Raw genomic sequence first — 22,048 nt, forward strand, 5'->3', positions numbered from 1 at the left:
GAGGTGGGACTGGGGGCCGAGGAGATGCCGGGATTGGATTGGGTGGATGGGAGAGTCGAGACTTGAGAGTGAGTTTATGGTGGTGATTGATGATTGATGATTGATTTTTCGGATTTTTATATCTAATTTTTATGTTTTTTTTCTTTTGTGCTTTGTGTTTTGGAGATATGGGATATAGATTGAGATATAGATTGAGATATAGATTGAGATATAGATTGAGATATAGATTGAGATATAGATTGAGATCTGATCTGATCTGATTCGATTTTATATACATCATCAAGATATCTATCATAATGTTACATCTCATATCTTTCCAATTCACATCTTTCCAATTCACATCTCACATCTCACCATACATCTCCCATCTTCCACCTCCAAAAAATCAACTTTCCAAAAACCTTTCCAAAAAGTTGATATTGATATTGATAGAACGAATAAGGAAGATCACCTATGATATATCTACATCGTAGCTAGGTACCGTAAGGTTACATCTGCAATCTAGAAGTGCATCTGCAATCTAGAAATCGAGAGTCTTCCTCATCTATTGGGTCTGTTAAAGATCTTTGATGCGAATTCTGGATTGTATGTATGTATGTATGTATGTATGTATGTATGTATGTATGTATGTATGTATGTAGGTAGGTATTAGAAGAGTAGGTAGGTAGGAAGTAGGCTTTGCGTGTTTGGAAGTTTGTTTGTTGGGGGTAGAGGGGAGGGGAGGGGAGGGGAGGGGAGAGGAGGGTATCTGGTCTGGACGTTGGGTTGTGTGAGGTAGGTAGGTGGATGGGTAGGTAGGTAGGTACATAGGTAACTATTCAGGTAATGGCTTGATGATGTAGATAATTTGAATAAGATGAGATGAGATGGAATATGATTGATATGATATGATCTATATATCATCATTCATTTCCAATCAAGAGAATCTCATTTCTCATTTTTTTGAAAGAGACTCAAGATGCTCACAGGTAGGAATGTGTGTACTAATCATGATGGGGGCTCGGGGGTACTGTACTCAGTAAAATCACGTGTTTGACTTACACGATAAGTTAGAGTAGCTGAGAGTAGGTAGCAGATAAACATCTCACGAATTCGGGCTCCATGGACCATAGAGAAAGCTCTTGGATGGCTGGATGGCTGGATAAATGATTCAATTCAAGTGTGGCCGTTAGCATTTCTTTAGAATCTGAAATGTGATGATGAGTTGTAATATGGGTAGGCACCTATCTGATCACCTCTCCAGATCCTACTCGTGATATGATTAATCCCGAGATAACCTTGAATGCTTTTGTTATAAAAACGTGATTTCTGTGCAATGATGAGGGGATTACTGGTAGAGGATACCTACTAGGTAGTACTGGTAGTACTGGTAGTATTTTGAGTACCTGAGTGATGGTTTGAGTTGGATATTATTTATATTTATATCATAATACGGTAGAGTGGATGGCTGTAAGTTGGATATCATGCCTAGGTGAGTAACTCATCGGTGACAAAAGTGATGTGATGACTGAGTATTTGATAGTGAGTAATCGATTCATAATGATGTTGATATCATCCAGAGATAAATGAGATAAATGAGATAAAGGGGTCATTCGTAAGTAAAGCCAAATCTGATGCCATACCGTAGGTAACTTGATAAATCACGAGAAAGCACGTGGGTAGATTGATACCCAGATACGATTTGTAATAAACATACGATTTCATTCCCAACGCTTTTCTGAACAAGAAATGCACAAGATTCCGAAATCACCAAATCAATGTTAGAAATTTATAATACGATACGGTACTCGTAACAACCAACAAGCGGTGAATATGCAATACCTATGTCCAAGACTTCCATTGCATTCAAACAGGAGGTTTTGCTCCGTACATACCTGGTATCCAGACCCCCATGTGTCTCGTAGATTAAAAGGAGTCATGGGCAAATCTCAAGCGTCCCTCGATTCTCAATCATCGATGCTCAATTCTCGATCATCGATCGTATCGATATTCAATATCGATATCTAGGATGGATCGAATCGATACCAGTGACCTACCCAGGTATGTGTGTGACCTACTGCACCTCCTAGGACCTTCGGGACGGAGGAGAAGACTAGAAGGAGAACAAAACTTGAAGGCGGGGGTGTGGTAAGTGGTAAGTGGTAATTGATTAGTTGGAACTTGTATGAAGGGGGCTCGGTACTCGGATAAACCTTTAGATCCAGATCGATTCGCGGAATGTGGTGTGAGTCTCCACTTATTTGGATTTGTGACTACTCCGTAGGGAGAGGGGCTAGGTGAGGGTGCGTACCTGTCTGGTTAGAGTTAGAAGGGCAAGTGCAGGTGGAAGTGCAGGTGGAAGTGCAGGTGGAAGTGCGAGTGTGAGTGTAAGTGCAAATGTAAGTGCAAATGTAAGTGCAATGTACGCACGCACGCAAGGATATTCATACCGTACAATGTACCGTCACTGCATGTAAAGTGTCAAACCAAACCAGCGAGACAGGCATCATCATCATGATCATGATCATCATCATCGATATCGACTTTCATCGACAGACCGGAACATGGGAAATATACGGCAGATACATAGTATATCTAGGGATACCGGTATATCGTGAGATGGATGATACGTTCCTCTTCCGCGGCACGTGCCTTGAGATGCACATGGTAGTTTCACATTCACACTGATCAGAGATGTTTTTCCCTAGGATATTTATTGATTGTTCGATTCCATCATTTCCATGCTAGTATCACATGATGAGTCAGTATTTTTTTAGGATGATGTCCTCACTTTATTGTTTCAAGATCGAGAGAAGACTAGGTAGCTGCCTCCATACTCCCTAGTAGGTATCCAGAGATTCAGATGTCTCATCTATTTCTCCGATTGAGCCTCTCGAGATTCATGCAAGTCCAAATCGACGCGCCAGTATGGCTTGGGCAAGATTGTATAATATGTTACCTATATATTAGGACCAGTCCATCGCAGTGGTCATAGACGAGAAACGTGCCAAATATATCTTTTTTCTCGCATAATTCGGTAATTTAAAGATATGATTGGTCGATCGTCACTTCCTTTTTGGTTCACATTGCGATGTCCTGGGGATCGAGAGAGGGAAAAAGCTTTAAACATCCTTCACCTGGGCTCTTCACGATCGAATCGTGCATTTTCCCTTTCTCTCGGTCGGCCGTGTTTATTATTTTCTTCCTTCTTGCTCGATGTGTGTGTCTGTTATATTCATGGATAGGTGGGTACTAGGTATATACCTATCTAGGTAGTCTATACACATTATACGAGATACTAGTACACTTTATATAATTTCTCTCTGTTACTCGTCGGCTTAAGTTTATTTTTCATCACAGAGTACTCTATGGATACGATGAATAAAGTAGCTTTACGATAAAGAGAAAGTCCAGGGTACATTGGGTATACCTACGAGTACTGTATTATCATAATCCTTCTTAGTTCGATTGTCAGTCAAAGTTAAACTTTCATACTTTTACACTATTTCTACTATTTCCACTCCCTTCTCAATTCATTCAAGAATGTACCTAGTCTCTACCTAGTCTCTACCTAGTATTTAGGACTAAATATTAAAATACCTAATCCCACATCCTAAACCCTAAATCCTAAACTATAAATTCACAAATACTAAAATACTAAAATACTAAAATACTAAAATACTAAAATACTAAAATACTAAAATAACGGTACCCCAAAATGTTGATTACACCCATTCCACCCATTCCAACCCCCTCCCCTCCTCTTCCCCACTTCGATCGAATCATAATTTCTAAACCTTTTCAAAGTATTTCAAGGGAATGGATATAAAGGAAAGGGTGAAGCAAAAAAGAATACCACCAATGTCCAGAAGTACAAAGTAATTCTTTGTATCACCATCCTCCATTCCTCGCGTCATACATCTTCTGAAGAAACGTTGAAATAAAAAAAAAGATACTCGTTCGAAATGATGTTGTCTCCGGAACATGAAGAAGAGCTTAGGAAGCTGAAAGAGGTGAGTCTTTTGCTTTTCCTTCCTCTTACTCGTGTGTGAGAGAGGGTGACATTGTCATGTATCTCTCAACACATCCCTTGAGTGTGCATCGAGGCTTATCCTTTCACAATAGCTTCAAGCCTTGTATGCAGAACATGCGGCCATGAGAGATCAACAAATTCAACAAAGTGGAAGTCCAAGACCAGATAGTCGAGATTCTGCTTCTTCCGATCCTATGATTTATCCAGGCTTGTATTCTCCAAGTGGTTTCGATGTATTACAAATTCTGGTACGTTTTCCATTCTACCTTCGAAGCAGCTTGCTTGCTCTCGTTTGGGTGAAGTCTCTTCAAAGCACTTTCCGTGTTAACATGACTTAGTTTCAAATCCAACGTCGTCCAAATCCAACATATCCCCTGGGAAATATCGATAGCGGCGTAGCTCTCGTCCTATGCGATTCCTCCCGTCCTCACTGTCCAATCGTCTACTGCAGTGAACCTTTCCAACGCCTCACCGGCTATTCTCAAACCGAAATCATTGGCAAGAATTGCAGATTCCTACAACAACCTTTTAATCCCAACACCTTTGATTACCTCGGCAATGCACCCACAATGAAGGGGATACAAAATCCAAAGAATGATCCCAACGCCATGGCGAAATTAACTATTCGCACCGCTCTCGAATGTGGCTTGGAATCACAGGTTACTCTTATCAATTATCGAAAGAATGGAGAGCAATTCTTGAATGTTTTGACGACGGTACCGCTTAAATGGACGACGATGGAGGGAGAGGAAAAGAATTATATTGTGGGATTTCAAGCGCAAGCTCCACCAATGTTTAGACACCGTTCGACTTGAGTTTGTGAAGGTCGATTTTAAATGGGTCTTTCCCCCTCGATGATTCAACGATCTTCTCGGATGTTACTCACGTGGCAATTAATTAATGGTGGAGTGGAGTTGTGCTTTTGTTTTGTGTTTGCTTTTTATGAATATATAGAATTGGATGATACCCCTCAAATTTCCTAGATGGGATTTGAGCATTATTAGATGGTCATTCAGCGATCGGTACATGGAGTATGGGAATTGCTAGGTTTGGCAGATATACATATGGGATGGGATGGAATAGCATGGTGTTGGTGGTTTGTTTGTGTGAGTTTATTCGCTGAGAATATCATTCGATGAGGAGAAGAATGAGGAGATGTATCGTAAGGGAGGTTAGCTAGGAGGGAGATCGCCTACAGGGATGTTCAGGATGATAAAGTATCTAATCCGAAATAACAAAATAATAGTAACAAAAGTTTGAAGTGTTGTTTGGAGTTTGAGAAGTGTGGATGTGAATGTAGTGTGATGTGAATTTGGTAATGTGTATGTGTATGTATGTCTTTGATACTTCTTCGTATTCAATTCATGCGATAATAAAAAAGATTCTTTACAGGTGGGTATCTAAGTGCTTGGGTTCATCTTTACCTTTACTTTGAGTTCACTGGCTGATCGATTTCGATTTAATTCAATTTGATTTGAGGGAATGTGGGATTTATGGAAGTAGGTAGGATTTCTGACTTATTTACTTAGTGGAGGTACTCATTTATATACTTAGGTACTCATTTATATATTTAGGTACTTATTTACTCAATGAAAATAAGTATTGTGTTGATGTAGGTAAGTAATGGAAGTGATGTGAGGGATGTGAGGGATGTGAGTAATATCCTCACTGGTGGGGATTTGTGAGGATGGATTTGTGAGGATGGATTTGTGAGGATGGATTTGTGAGGATGGATTTTTGTGAGGATGGATTGTGAGGATGGATTTTTGTGTATTGGGGGAGGGATGGAAGGAGGGGGAAGGGGTAAGGGGTGTTTGGATGGGAAGGGGAGGGGAGGGGAACTGAGGGAGTGATGGGTAGGTGGTAGGTGGTAGGTTTAGGGGGGGAGAGAGGAAGTGAGAGGAGGAAATGAGAGTGGAAGAGAGGTGGAAGAGAGGGGAGGAGAAATAAGGGGTGATGGAGAGGAATGAGGGGGGAGGAGAGAGAAGAGAGGGAAGAGAGGGAAGAGAGGGGAAGAGGACATGAGGGGAGAGTGAGGGGAGGAAGAGGGGGGGAAGAGGAGGGGGCCGAGAGGAGCAATAGAATCAAATTATAGATCGATATCTATCTCTAGAATCCTTTCGGGGTATCGTTAGGTATGTTATAAATAGACCTAGTAATCTTTTAATAATATAAAGAAAGAAGAAAGAAAGAACTCTACTAGATATTACGAAGTATATAGTAAGATGAGAATAATTGTCTACTGGGTATTTATTTTCTTTTTTTCTTTTTATTTATTTAGATTATTAATTATTCTTACTAGATGTTCTTATAGAATCTTTTTGATATAAATTTTATTATACTTATTTTCATATTTTCGTTATTCTTATTATTATTATTATTCTTTTTACTTATACAAATAAGTAAATTTCAAGACTATCAATAGATTAATATATAGATTCTTAAAATAAAATATTTAAGAAGAAAGAATAATTCTACATTAAAACTCATCAATTTTAAAATTCAATCTAAACTCGAAGATGAATTGAATATTATTTAAAATTATATTGAAGGTATGAAAAGTATTCTAAAATAATATGTTTGAAGTTGAATTAAGAATTGTGAGATTTGAGGTTTAGAGATATAATAGTATGTGTTTTTAGTAAATTGCTTTAATGGAAATTTATATGTTGTGTAAATTTGTTATAATTAATAATTACGTATTATATTTCATAAAGATTTATTATAATTATAAATTTTAATTGATTTATTAAGATTGTCTTTTTTGATATAGAATTGTACTTTATATAAACTATCCTGTGAGTCCGTGCACCCACTTGTGGACCAACTTGACCTAAACTAAACTACGACAAGAAAAAGATTCAATCTTCAACCATCTATTCAATTCAATTAAAGAAGAATAGAGAGTGAACTACAATTAATACTGTCAGTTGCTTTCCGATCCTACATAGCTATGGATCTTGCATCACATCGCAAAGAAAAAACGTACAGGAGTAGCATGTGAGGAGTGTCGGAAGAGAAAACGAAAGGTAGGGCAGAATCCCGATATATATACCTAGCTATAGTTCCCATAGAGCATTAGCTAAAATCTCCTAGTGTGATGGTCTACGCCCATCATGCACTTTCTGTAATGCATCTCAGAAGGATTGTCAATATGCAGGAACGGTTGAAACACGCAAGTGAGTGATGCTGCACTCAGTACCATCAAGTGCTGATCAGTATAAACTGATTGTACATGTATCAAGACGCAAACAATGAGATGCAGAGTATGTGGCTGTTTTGGAAGAGCAGAACTCGACACTTCGTGCACAGGTAGCTCAGCTGCAAGCGGGCCAAGCTTCATGTTTGTTGTCGTCCGAAAATCCTTCCAGTGCTTTGTCGTTGGCGAACACGACGAAAGCTCCAAGCTTGCCTTCTCATCAAGACAATGTTTCAGTCGGGGAGCAAAGAAATACGACTCGTACAGAGCTCCCGTTGTCTTCTTCGGCTATTAATGATATTGCCACACTAGTGTGGAGACTTGACCTTGGGGATAAAGGAGAGCCTATGTTCAGTGGACCATCTGGTAATTTCTGCATTCCTTCCTCGGCTGATGCAGTTGTAGCCCGATCTGAAGCGCGTAAAAGGTCACAGGTATTCAACAACATGATGCCCATCCACGACGCCTGTTACAATCTGAGCTTGAAAACAAATCTCATGAATCTGTTTTTAACTCAGCTCAATCCTGTACATCAATTCATTCCCCCTTCTTATAAACTCTATCCCGAACTCTACCCTTTTGATGAGCCGGCGCTGGATCTTTTGTACGGGTCTGTTTTTGCGGCGGGAGCTCTTTTTTCGACGGTTCAGGAAGAGAGGAATGCTGGGAAGGAGTTTGAAGAATGCATGGATTTGAATTCGGTTAAGGCTTGTCGTGAACAACCGTCTCTACCGGTGGTTCAAGCGCTAAGTATCATTGCATGGAGGGAATTGAGTCAGGAGCATAATAGCTGTGCCTCTCTATATATCTGTAAGATTTCTTCTCCAAGTCTGTATAATCTTGCTGAATTGTGTTCGTTAGCTATGGCCGGTGGTCTTGCTATGGGTCTTGGTCTCCATGCTATTGGTCTAGGTGCTCTTTCCAAGTCTGACACTTCCAAAAGACTTTTAGAACAAGAACAGGAGAATCGACTCAGAACATTTTGGTCATTGTTCTTTATCGATCGGTAAGATTTCATTCATCTTAATGAGCCCATGGAAATATCTCTACAGACACTCGACATTAATACTATTTTCTTTAGAATAGCTGCCACTATGCTTGGCATCAGTTGTGTAGTTCCATGGCGTCGTGTGCAAGTACCAACTCTACACTCTCTATTGGGCGCAGACGCCTCACATGATGAGCTTGCCTTCAGCTATAATTGTGGACTTTGGCAATTGCACGATCAATTCATGGACCAAATGTAACACATGCCCCCACATAGGAAGCATATTTGCACTGACATAAAATCAGATACTCCTTTGAATTCAAAGCCTTGGAGCTTTCCCAAAGAAGTCGCCTGCTACTCTTGGCACGAGCAGAACTTCTAGCATTCAAACAAGCTATGCCATCCTGGCTGCTAGTTCCCACCTCCACAGCCGCATCTATACCACCACGTTCCGCTCTCTTCCTCCAAATGTCTTACCAAATGTCTCTTCTCATGATTCATCGCCCTTATCTCGGCGATCCACCGGCGAGTGACTCATTTTCACTTGCCTTCGCGACAATATCATCTGCTGCAATTCGCATGACACAATATATCCACTTATTCCGTAAACACTATCTAGCAGAACCCACATGCAAACTACAATCTTCGGACAATGTTAAGCAGGGTAAACCTACATCGGCACTTCCATTCATTGTCCATCATATCCTCACAGCATCCATCATGCATCTTCTCTTCAGTACCTCACGCACACCAACTCAAATATCCCTCGCGCGCCGCAGACTCCAGATTTGCATGGAGACTCTGACGGCTCTACAGGATGAGTGGCCGGTGGCTAGCAAAGCGCTTACGCAGATCCAAGAGCTGGCTGTACAGTGGAATGTCGTTGATGCATTGCCGCTAAAGTGGATTTTCGTTGGCGAAGTATCCGAGCCAAACCTAATACCGACGCTGGCAAACTCGATCTATGTGCAACAAGCTAATACAAGCAATTCGATGGAAAGGAATTCAAATACGACTCTAAACTCTACAGTCAACCTCCCAGAAAGATTTGATACCAATATAATCCCGACTCCAGAAGTTTTCGCGGAGAATCGCAACGGTATCTGTGATTCTCACACCTTTTTTCAACACACCACTGACCCAGCCCAAGAATTGGATCCAGATCTCTATACTGCCGCTTTCTCGACAGAAGAAGGAGATGAATCGTGGATGGGCCAACTTGATTTCATGCTAAACGACGATGCCAACTCAAGTTCCTTGTGGAGAGATTCCTCTCAGTTTCCTAGTATTCTTAGTCCTACTCGTGATTTTGATCTTGGAGGGGGTGCTTTAGATGTTCCGGATTTGGGGACAGATCATCCGGCTTAGATGCGGTAGATAGGTTATGATGATTGGGTAATCTGATTTGATGGGGAATGGATTTCATTGCGAAAGAGATTATGTGGGATAGTTTATTGGATTTTTTGATGTCATGGGCTTAGTGGCCTGGAAAAAGTGTTGATGTTGTAATCATGATTTTTGAATTGGTGAGTGCTGAAATAAAAAGTATCGTGTGTTGCGATATAAAACCAGTGATAGTAAAACTGAATCTAGAATCTTTACTTGGATTCTAAACTTCATTCATTACACACAAGCCCAATACATTATCCCTTCCCCTTGCCCTCACCCCTCACCCTCACCCCTCACCCTCACCCCTCACCTCTTCCCCGCCTCCCTCGCCTTCTCCGCCCCCTCGGCATCCAGCGTCACAACCTCAATCTCCACTTTCATCTCCTCATCCCCGAGACGCGCCACTCCGACACACGTCCAGATGGGGGCATGGTGCGGCATCCACTTTTTGAAATTCCGCGTCATGGCCGCGAGAGCTTCGTCGCTCATCGGCACGTGATAGGAATTCACGCGGAAGACTTGGCTCCAGCTGAGGCCGCCCGCGTGCTGCAGATTTAACTCGACGTTGGCGAAGGCTTGGTCGATTTGCGCGTTGATTTCGAGATGGTATTGTCCGCTGTGTGGATCCCAGCCGCCTGGTGGGTGGGGGAGGGGGTTAGTGTGTGTGGATGGCCATGGAGAGGTGGAGGATGGGAAGGGGAATTGGATTTGGGGATTGGATTTGCATGGCCGGGGAGGATCTTTATGGGTATATGTATACATATATCAGAAGAAAATTCAACTACGCACCTTGACCAGCGCACTCAATGCGATCGCCTACTCGAACAGCTTGGCTGTAACCATGCTGCTTTAATTTTTCCTCGCCTGTCGTGGGATATGCATAGTATTGGAGATCGGACATGGTTTTTGTATTGGTATGTGAAGGTGAAAAGTCTGTCGTTGATTCGATACGAAGTGAGATGTAATTGAAATAGAAGATGATGTGGGAGTGAGTTTCAAGGGAGCTGATTTTCTGGTTTTGAATTTTGATATGGGTTTGGGAGGCGAGGGAAGAGGTTTTATAGTATTTCGTCGGTAGTGGGTGGAATTCGAGCTGGAATTATTAATTCCGCATGCTTGGTAAGATGGATGGATGCATGCATGCATGCATTGAGTAGGTATTACCTAGTCTTCTTTGTGAGTAATGATATAGAAGTTGTAGAATAGGTGTGATGCTATCAGGTAAGGAAATCTCAATGTCCAATCGTGAGGGGAGTTTTCTACATAGGTTGTTTAACTCTATCTGGGCGGAATTATAATGCCGCTGCTAAGGCGGATGTTGGATTCCCGCCCGTGCTTTTATGCGGAGATTGTATTGTGTTTTGGGATTCTGGGTATGGGGTTTATTGATTTTGGTGATGTAAATAAAATAAATTTTTGGTTTTAGTGAAATTTTGTGTTAGGTACCTAGAGAATGAAAGGGGGATTCGTTTGTTTGGTTATCTACCTACCTATTGGTAACTGTGTATACATTGAGGTGTCAATTGAAAGTTTTCTATTCGCTCGCTTAGATAACCGATATCCCTACATCGTGCACGTCCCTGTATCGTGCACGCTTTTTTAGCTTTCAAAAACATCAATATCACTATCTAAATATCGCGACAATATATCTTTAGAAAGCTGTATGGAGCTTGTGCTAGATTATATTAAAAGCTAAGAATATTCTAAATACATTTAGATAGCTTATTTATACAGAGTTGATTATATTACGCTTTCAAAACAATATAGAGGCAAAACCATTTTCTACAAGATAGGCTATACTGATATATACCAATATCTTTTATTAGAATAGAAAAAGGCTTTATTAAATCAGATTAATAAGTTAATACAAAGATCTATATCTTCTACAAATATTATAATTAGAAACTTAGTAAAAAAGATAATTATTATTATTATTATTATTATTATTAGTAATTTTCAACCGGGCCGTATAGGCGAACCTCCCAGGGGGCATTACGGTTGGGCTAACTGCGGGATAATCTCTAATTTACATGATCCCCCTCTCCTAAAAGTAAAATCTCAATACCCTCAGTAGCCTCCCAAACGATAACTAGCGTGCTTACGCTTTTGTCTCCGATCCTCTGAGCGCCTCTGTACACGCTTTCCGATCTTTTGTGACGATTCAGTCCCTTTCAGATTCCTTTCTCAATTACTTAGCTTCTAGGACCTTAGCCTAGCATGTGATTTATTGGTATATATAGTTCGGAGCCCTTATAGTTCTCTTTTTATTTTTTTCTTTCTTTTTTAGTTTTAAATTCTAAGATAGAATTGAATCCTTTTATAACAATCCTTTATATTATCTAAAATTCATCTATACAAGCCTCTGCCGGTAATGGTATATCAAATAATATCTTATCTTTTTTTAGACCATTTAAGCATCGATATTGCATAGACTAGAAGAATCTATACCAAAAGATAAGGAAATGTTTTTGAAGGATAATTAATCAACAACAATCCCCTAATCCTTATACCAATTTTTCAAGAAAATCGAAAAGAGTTGCAAAGAAGTATATCTAAGCTTTTCCTTACAATTCCGAAGAATCTAATACAATTATAATCTTTCAAAACAAAGGATTACCACATACTCCTCCTCCTCAAACGAAAACTAGTCTTTTTATTTCAACCTCAAATCAGTTTGCTGTTTTTGATAATAACAAAGAAGATTTGGATTTTTTCATTTCTAAAACGATTATGTTACAAAAAGGCAAAGAATCAGATAAAGAAAAGCCTTCTGCCTGAACCAATAATCTTCTCAATCTTATTATTTAGCAAAATGCTATTATTACTAAATTAAAATTGGAAATCAACAATATTCATACCTCTTATCCTTTTAAGAATAACTCTCGAAATCGATTCTCTACTCCCCAGAAAGCCCTATATCAGTTAATCCTTGATACAATCGAATCTGTGGATTCTATGGAAGCCATTATATACCCTTTATACAAAAAGGATATTCATTTTGTTTCTGATTCGATCTCTTCTTGACAACCCACATTTGATAAGCAAGGCATAATTTTCTTTACTCTTTATAAAATAAAGAAAATCCCTTACCTTATGGAAAAGCTTTCGGATAGCAAAGCCTTAAAGCCCAAACTATGGAAATATCTAATTGAATGTAACCTGGAACAATATGTATATACTTTTATTAGCAAAAAACAATACAGGATTTATATTGTCACTAATACCGAAGGCATAGCTTGTAATTATTTGCAGCCCCTGCTCCTTGATCCCTCTCCCGAATATGACGCACAAGGATTAATTAAAGCCGCTGTACAAGTTACTATTGATCCGGTTGAGCAACGAGTAGTATTAGATCAATATAAAACATTGAAACAAGACGCAAATCAGCCATTTTGGGAATTCTATCAAAAATTTCGACAATTAACTAATACTGCCGGAATTCAAGATAATTCTACTCTTCTCAATAGCCTTCGAAACCGAATTAATATCAAATTAGTATATACTTATATTACGGAGTTCACTAGTTTTCGAAGTGTTAATGATTATACAGCTCTTTTTCAAATTTATGATATGAATTACCGATCTATTAAAGCTAGGGAATATATAATCGCATCGGCTACTCGATCGAATCCTACTAGCAACTATATAATTGCTTTATAACAATTATATTCTATGCCTAAGATTAGTCAAGAGATCCTATAATATTCCGTGAATACTGTTTTACCTTGTTTATTATCGAATTACTAATCTAATACAGTTTCTATCTCAAATAATCCTTATTATAATTCCCAATCTTGGAAATCTAATAATCCAACGAGAAATTCGATTCCAACTCAATCCGATTCTCGAATTCAAGAGATTATTGGTATTGATAAACTTTTTAGCAAATCTATCAATAACCTTTCCAATACTCAACAGTTAGTGGATTTCATTCAAAAAGAAAAAATAATAAATACAAAGCTCCTAAAAGACAAACTTTAGGAAAAGTCTTCCTTTTAGAATATCTGAGAGATATAAGATATCTTAATCTACAAAAGCTAATGGGAGGTTTTTATATAACTATTCCTTATATAATTTCGAAGTAAGAAACTGCTTTTCAAATTCAAGCTCTTATTGACTTCGGAGCTAATAGCTATGTATTTATTGACAAAGCCCTTTTACAACAAATCTCCTTGATATTCATTATCTTTATTGCTAAACTACCCGTTCCGATACTTGTTAAAGGATATAATAGTATTATAGGTAAATAAATTACTTATTATATTTGTTTTACATTTACGATTAATAAATGTATTTAATTATATATTTCTTTTCTGATTATTACTCTTCAGAATAATAGTGTTATTCTAGGATAATAATGGCTAGCTGAGTATTCCCTTCTTTTTGATTATAAGAAGCAGAAACTGCTTTAGCTCTGTTCTTATTCTTCAACTCTTTCTTTCGCTTTCAATCGTATTCTTTCTTAGAAAGACTTCAAACCTAAGCCTCTAGATTTAGCAATACAATTAGATGCTGAGCGAAGAGATTGAAAGTTAGATTAATATTGGAAAAAAACAAAAATCCTTTATTCTTAATAATATATATTATTCTTTGAATCTAATTTCACAAATTAATTCTGATTATGAAATTACTCTTTCGGATAATTCAATAGAATCCAATATATCCCCTGATATCCAAATATTAGAAGTTTCTTTTCAAGAAAGCTTTAAAGTCTTGAAACCTTTAAAAGAAAACTTCGAAAAAACTTTAAAAAGATATCCTCGATTCTAACTATTACTAGCAATACTTTCAAGAAATCAATAACCAAAAGTATCAAGTGAATAAACGAAATTCTAAAGGATCTATTATATAAAGTCTTAAAAGATAATTTATCTATATCTATACCTCGTAAAAGGCGCTTTTCTACTCTGCATTCCTTAGATAGCTTCAAAGCGCCTAATCGAATTGCTCTTATTATAGACCCTACATTCCATTTGATCTATATACGCCGATAAAACGATGAATTATTTATTAGCTTTTTTCACGAAATTAGCGAATTAATCGATTAACGCTCTGAAAAGGAAAGATCAATCAAATTAATTGATACTATATTGCAAGACCTTTATTCTAGTCTATTGCAATGCCGTACAGCTACATATTCGTTATTAGCCTTATTATTTGCACTGGATGTAGAACCTTTTATTCCATTAGAATATAAAGACTATACCAATATATTCTCAAAAGCCGAATCGGATATACTATTACTATATCGATTATATAACTATAAGATTACTCTTGAAGGTAATAATAAAAAAGCTTTTAAATATAGTTCTTTTTATAAGATGTTTTTTGAAGAGTTCGAAATAATCAAGAAGTATATTATTAATAATCTTTATAAAGGCTTTATTGAATTTAGTCAAACTCTATTTACAGCTTCTATCCTCTTTGTGAGAAAAGCAGATGGAAGTCTTTGACTTTGTATTGATTTTCGTATATTGAACTTATTTATTCGAAAGGATTGATACCCTTTCCCTTTGATTAACGAAATCCTTGGCCGTCTTATTAACACTAAGATTTTCATCAAATTTGATATTCATCAGGTATTTCATCAAATTAGAATAGACCCTCAATCCGAAGAATATATGATTTTCCGTATACGCTATAAAGCCTACAAGTGCCGTATTCTTCCTTTTGGCCTAACTAATAGTCCTGCTATCTATCAACATTATATAAATAACATTCTCTTTGATTATCTCAATGATTTCTGTATAATCTATTTAGACAATATCTTAATTTACTCTTCAGATCCTTTAGAATATCAGATCTATGTAAAAAAGGTCTTATAATGTTTAAGAGACGCTAGTCTTTAAGCCGATCTAAAGAAAAGCGAATTTAATATTATTTATATTAAATACCTTGGTTTTATAATCTTTATAGAAGTGTCACGGGGCAGGCAGGCGGGATCAGGAATCTATATTCGACAGTGCTAAGAACAGTAGGTACAGGGTGTAGATTAAGATGTAGTTTAAAGAATTATGATACAGAATCTTTCAATGTGAAGATATATAGAATTTTCACTTATAAGTTAGTCTAATAGGGCCTAGTTTATCACTTATTGATTACATATATCTATATTATGATATTACCCCCCTCCTTTAAACCAAACTCCAACAAGACAACAAATCACAATTCACAATCTTACAGGCAAGTAATTCAGATCAGATAGGTTCAAACTTATCAGAGTATTTATAATAGAAGTTACAGATTAGTTTTTATGTATCTTTTAAGTAGCTAACAGGTTTTTTGATTGGTTTATTATAGTTAACCCAGTAAATAGTATATTTCAGGTAAGATTCTTTATAATCTCTTCTTTTCTAATAGGAATTCAGAATCTCAGCAATTTCGAAATACTTCAAGCTATCGATTTCTATAAGTAATGACAATGGGTTATGCTGCCTAGGGATGGGATTATCATGTGTGGGGTATAATAAATTGATATGAAAAACAAAGTGAATTCTTATAAAGACAAAAAGTTCCAATTTATAGGTATAGGAGTCTATTGGATTTAGAATCTTAAATAAACCAAGATTCTTTTAATTAAGCTTTTTTTGTAAATATAGGGTTTTGATATTTCTGGTATTTAGTCAAATTAAATCACCAAAAGCATATTGACAGGCAGGGGAACGGTAAGAGTCAATATTTTTTGAGTATTGAATTTGATTAGTAATCAATTCTATCTTCAAATATAAGGAGATTACTTTTATCTTGAAAACAAATTTCTTGATATCTTTTATAGTAGAATGGTTACTTTCGGATAAAGCAGGCTCAAAATCTAAACGGGAATGAAAATTGTAATTAAAAAAGAACAAAATTATTCGAGTATTCTTGGATTAAACATTGTTGATAAAGAACTCGGCAAATAAAAGCTATTTTGTTTAATTGTTTTATAGATAAACCATATACAATTTGAAATATTGCTTTAGTATTGTATTGACTCTTTCAATTTGTTTATTAGTTTCAAAATAATAAACAATAAAGAATCTAGTGAATATTCCCAAATACTTACAAATATATTTTCAGAATTCGAATACAAATTGAGCTCCACAATCGGAAATGATCGTTAAAAATAAACCATAAAGCTTTTAAATATTCTTTTGAAACAAACAAGCGATTTCTTTAGAATTATAGGTATTATAGTAGAACAGGAAGTGCTTTATCTTGATCAGATAATCGACTACCATTATAATAACATCGAAGTTAATATTTTCGGGTAGGTGTATAATAAAATCTATAAAAATATCTTGTCAAGCTCTTTACGGGATCAAAAGCAAACGAAGGACTCCTTCCTGGCCTCTACAATTAGGGGCAATGTGATGATAACTATAACAATTACAAACTCACTATATAATATAATTGTAATAGCCAGAAGAAAGCAGGCTAAACGCATTAGGCGTATTACGTAATCATCTTGATTGATATAGTCAACTGGATTGTACATAGCTTTCAATAGAATACGCACTACACTTAATACCAATAAATCTATCTATTCTACACATCTTTTCTGATGACCTACACAGGGATTCAAGATACGTTCAATATCTTACCTCCATTCTCTTCGTAGTTAAGCCTTTTAATTAAGAATATTCAGAAACCCTCTTTACCTCTAAATTTGTTACACGGCAGTGTCTGTACGACAATCAATACACCAGTATCAAAAGAGTTTTCAAAAGAGTTGTAGATATTATATAGTCTTGTTAATTTGGAGGACCATCATATAGTTACGGAAATCCAATATTTGAACAACTCTTTCTAATTCTTCTTTTTATTTCTCAAATATTTCTCTTTTTAGAAATACTCTATATATTCACTTCTATAACACTTCTTGTAAGGACTTAGCGTTATCTTACTATCAGAATACAAACTTCTTTTGACTTTTAAGATATCTTTTTAATATTACTTTTGATTTCGGAAATCTGCGGCGCAGGTTTTCAATCTTACCCTAAACGATACTAGCACTATCCTCTTCAAGCAAATCCAAATTATTATTCGATTCTTTTGATATTACCCTTATTTTAATCCCGAAGAACGAAATCTTTATCTCCTATTCGCTTAGCAATTATTAGAGGATATACAAAATCCTTTCGAAAATCTAATCTTATTATTTATTAAACTATAACTTCAACTTTTTATCCTCCAAATTCAAGAAATCCTTTTGATATACCATCCGCCAAATCCTTTTACAATATCGAATAACTTTATTACCTTAATAATTCATATTGAATGAACTAAAGTCAAGATTAACAATATACTATCTTTCTCGGGAGAAAAGAATATTACTAAGTTATGGGTTTGGAAAGCCAAGCAAGCTATATATTTTATTATTGATAATGATACTTATAAGCCATATGCTTTTTTCAATCTTGTCCTGTTTAAATTTGTTGGTAGAGTTAGTGAATGGCTAGATAAAGATAGAGAGTTTTTAAGGTTATAAATGATATTAATTTAGCAAATAAGGTTTTGCAAAACAAGTTTATTATTATTTTTATTGATTGTTTTTCGAATAAGGAAAATAAAGATTCGGTATAAATAGTTTTTAATACTATAAGCTCTTTAGTTTAAAAGAAAGACAAATCTATTTAAAAATATTATTAATGTATTAAGGATCTATAATCGGAAATGGGCTGCAAAGATATACCTTTCTCTAAGTATAATACCGATATTCTTCAAGCTAATATTCAAGAAACCTTGATTAAAGCATTCGTTACCAGTCTTATTGATCCTAATCTCCACTCAGGATTCATCAAGCTAAACGCTATCTACAGATCCCTAAATGAAAGCTATTCTATAATATACAATACTCAAAAGAATATAGAAATAAAAAAGACACTCACCCAAAATGATATCGTCGATCACATCACCAATACTTTAAAAAAACAAAACCTCAAGGATTTGTTCAAAAAGAAAATTGAATCTTTTTTAGAACAAGTATCTCAATCCCAATCCTTTAATCGACAAAATCAGAATACTTTTAACAATAATTATAATTTTAATAATAAAGGAAATAACAGTTCGAGTTCGAGACCATCAAATTCAATATTCTAATCTACTTATATTCAAGCTCCTATACCGATAAGCATACAAGCAAAAGAGGCTGGACTAGACCTAAAGAACTCTCGGAATAATATTATCAACGGAACGGAATAATACAACTACTCAAAAAAGCCTTTATATTTTAAATACAGAATCTATAATCACACCAAACCAAACTGCATAAATCAACCTCTTCAATACTAGGAATAAGCTGTTTTAAGAAATATGGTTTTCCCAAACCATTCTACTATAGTTATGTTAATGGCTTATATACACCCTCAATTGTCTAATACTAATAATCAAATCGACCTAAACAATTACCAAAAACCTAAGCCTCCCACCAGCCCGGATTCAATCCCTTTTAGATCAGATTCTATTTTCTTTTTGGCACAAATCAACGATGATTTAGATTATTCAGATAATAAGACACCCGCACCTGAAATACATTCCTTTGATATAGAATTTAATGTAAACGCAGATGATGAATAAGAAGATTAAATTCAAGCTTTTAATCTATCGTCTCGCAAAAGAGCTAAACCTAATAATACATCTAGTACTACTGGAGATCAATATATTATACCCCGTATGAAGGATATTTATATGAAGGATACTCTCCGTGACAGATATCCCGATATCTTCGCCCCTTATTTTCGTGAAAAACCCAAATCAATTTTTAAAAATTCGCCTCAATCTCTATTTTGTAATTTCACACTTCAATTTTAATCAACTCGAGCTCCTCCAAGCCCTCCCATAGTACACAAATATAAGGAATATATTTCAAAACTTACATCCCATCCAGTCCTAATAAAGAGATCTATTAAGCCTCCTAAGCCTTTATCCAACATCGTAGCAAAAGCAAGAAAAACCCCTATTGATTATAAGAACTTGTTTTCCACTTTTAAGTCAGGAACCTCTGAAATTAATATATTGACTCTTTATCAAATCTCACCCGATGCATCTAAAAACCTATGATGTCTTACAACTCAAGAGAATACTATTAAAAAGAAAAAGAAGGATATGTAATCTATCGTCGAGATTGTGAATGAATCTATCTTGCATGCTATAATATAACCCAGATTTAATAATAACTTAACTAAAGTCCATTATACTCGTATTGCAAATATTACCTTGAATTAAAATTAAATGAAGCAACATTTTCCATATTTACTAGATGATACAAATTATATACTAGAATTCCGAATTGCACAAATCGATTTTACTAAGTCTATGAATCTGTAGGCAATTAAAATCCCAATCTCACCCATCATTATTAAGACCTCCGATCAGGATAGAGCTTTTTGAGTTCAGAGAATCGTTTCAATCCCAGAAAAGGAATATACTACTAAAATCATTTTAAGCAGATTTCATTACATTATTGATCAAGGATCTAATAATAATATAATCTCCCCAGCATTTATTGATCATTTAGATTTATTATAATACCAGATTGTCTCGAAAAACACCATTTCCATGGGAACAGCTGATAGCAGGAATACTGGATTAAGATAATATACTACTTTTAGCTTTATGATTAAAGGTATTCAATGTATTGTATATATTTTTATTCAACCCGACAATGAGAATCACCCTAATAAGAATAAAAAGAACCTACTTTTTGGTTTACCATGGCTTTATACCATTAAAGGCTATATTGACATTTTCAATTGCATTATTTCTATTAATAACAAGAATCTTTCGGAATCTTGTATTCTTATTCAAACTTTATAACTAGTATAATCACTTTCTTATCAATTAGTTCTTTACCCAACAAACCCTAAATATCAGATTGCTAGATAAAAAGCTGAGATTTCCATAAAGAGTGAACTGTTGAAATCAAGCTATTTCGATGTAGATATAATATATCCTAAGGGAAAGGTTTTCTTGTTTGATTATAACGATACCGAAACTATTAAAAAGGTCTCTGAGACTGAATCCGATTCCACAGAATCCCTAACTTCATCTAGTTCTTTAAACTTTTAAATCCCAAGTATGACTTTAAACTACAGAAAAAGACTATCTCCCGACCGTCCAAACCCTTTTTGCATATAAGAGCTAGGATACTATATTCTTTAAAGAATATTACACAGATGTACAAATCCGATATTCTTATTGATATATTTAAATCTATAAATTTTTCATATAAATCTTCCGCTTTTTGACTCAAATTGAAATCTCTTCCCAAAAATCAGTTTCTTACATTTTCCTCTCAAATTAAATCAAAATACTCTATTCTATTCGATCATGTATATTCTATTAAAAAACAATCTATTCCTTAACCATTATTCATGGATTCAATTGAATTGGTGTAAGAATGGTTTAATACCAGTAACATGTATATTGGTCCTTTAGCTATAGAAAAGCTATAACAACGCGTCAAGTATCTTTTATATACTTACAGGGATTTGAATGCAACCGAATTAAGATATATTCCTTTAATTACTCTTTTTATTTATCGGGTATGTTTAAAGGAGGGCATACTTCTGTACAAATACAAGTTTCGATCTCGATATAATCCTCAATAAATGTATTAGTTGAATAAGATTATTCAAAACAACTATAAGTGTTTTATGTACGAATATATTATAATAGCTAATGGCAAGTTATCCGATTGGTCTGTAATGTCTCTCATCATCGAGAAACCCGGTATTATATATCCTATACTATTTCCTTACGAATCTAATTCGGAACGATAAGTCGTTTTCGACTATTCACAAATAAAAGAAGAAATGCCTAACAGTTACTGTATACTAGCTTAAGAAGTTCATAAATATTTATCTCACCCCAATTATACGGTTTTTATATAACTTAATCTTAAATACGTGTATTAGGCAATACCTCTCCATCCCGTGGATAGATATATTTTCGCCTTCTCTATAAAAGATTCCGCTCAAATACAACCTACCCATGTTTCATAAGGTATTCAAACTGTATGTTTTTCAATATTCGAGCTTTTATATATTATTTATAATTATATTCCCCACTTTTTAGAAAAATATTATTATTTAAAGGACAATGTTTTTTATATTGGCAAATATTCTTTTATTCTTAAACCTAATTTTCTAGACAATTTAGCTTTAGTCAAGTTCTATATGAACAATATATTTTCTGGATGTAAGATAGTCGAAGATGTTTATAATACCCTTACAAACCACCTCTTCTCAAGACTAGCTTTCATTCAACTATATCTTTCTTTTAAGAAACTATATATATTTATAAGTGAAATGGAAGTTTTAAGTATATTTTATCAAACAAACAGTGTAATAATTACCAAACCAGCCCAAGCTATTAAGATTAAGGACTTTTTTACTCCAAGGAATCCTATTGAAGTTCACAGTTTTTTAGTTATTATTCAAATAATCCATTAGGGTATTAAGAATTTTGCTGAGATATC

General features: G+C 35.4%; 3 protein-coding genes across 3 annotated transcripts; 2 read left to right on the forward strand and 1 right to left on the reverse strand.

The window, feature by feature from the left end:
* Positions 1-3,944: 3,944 nt before the first annotated feature.
* EAF02_001755 (uncharacterized protein) lies at positions 3,945-4,827 on the forward strand (the record flags this gene model as incomplete). Its single annotated transcript, XM_038897803.1, has 3 exons — positions 3,945-3,992; positions 4,105-4,260; positions 4,351-4,827. 3 exons carry the CDS (start codon positions 3,945-3,947, stop codon positions 4,825-4,827), a joined length of 681 nt encoding a protein of 226 aa, XP_038762778.1.
* A 2,339-nt stretch (positions 4,828-7,166) lies between these two features.
* Positions 7,167-9,567, forward strand: EAF02_001756 (uncharacterized protein; the record flags this gene model as incomplete). Its single annotated transcript, XM_038897804.1, has 4 exons — positions 7,167-7,191; positions 7,278-8,217; positions 8,293-8,454; positions 8,505-9,567. 4 exons carry the CDS (start codon positions 7,167-7,169, stop codon positions 9,565-9,567), a joined length of 2,190 nt encoding a protein of 729 aa, XP_038762779.1.
* Positions 9,568-9,894: 327 nt separating this feature from the next.
* Positions 9,895-10,489, reverse strand: EAF02_001757 (uncharacterized protein; the record flags this gene model as incomplete). The annotated part of the gene is made up of 2 exons (XM_038897805.1): positions 9,895-10,223; positions 10,378-10,489. The coding sequence occupies 2 exons, from the start codon at positions 10,487-10,489 to the stop codon at positions 9,895-9,897; spliced, it is 441 nt and encodes a 146-aa protein (XP_038762780.1).
* Positions 10,490-22,048: the final 11,559 nt, after the last annotated feature.

Source organism: Botrytis sinoallii, assembly GCF_014898435.1.
Source record: "Botrytis sinoallii strain Bc 23 chromosome Unknown BSIN_002, whole genome shotgun sequence".
Lineage (NCBI taxonomy): Eukaryota > Fungi > Ascomycota > Leotiomycetes > Helotiales > Sclerotiniaceae > Botrytis > Botrytis sinoallii.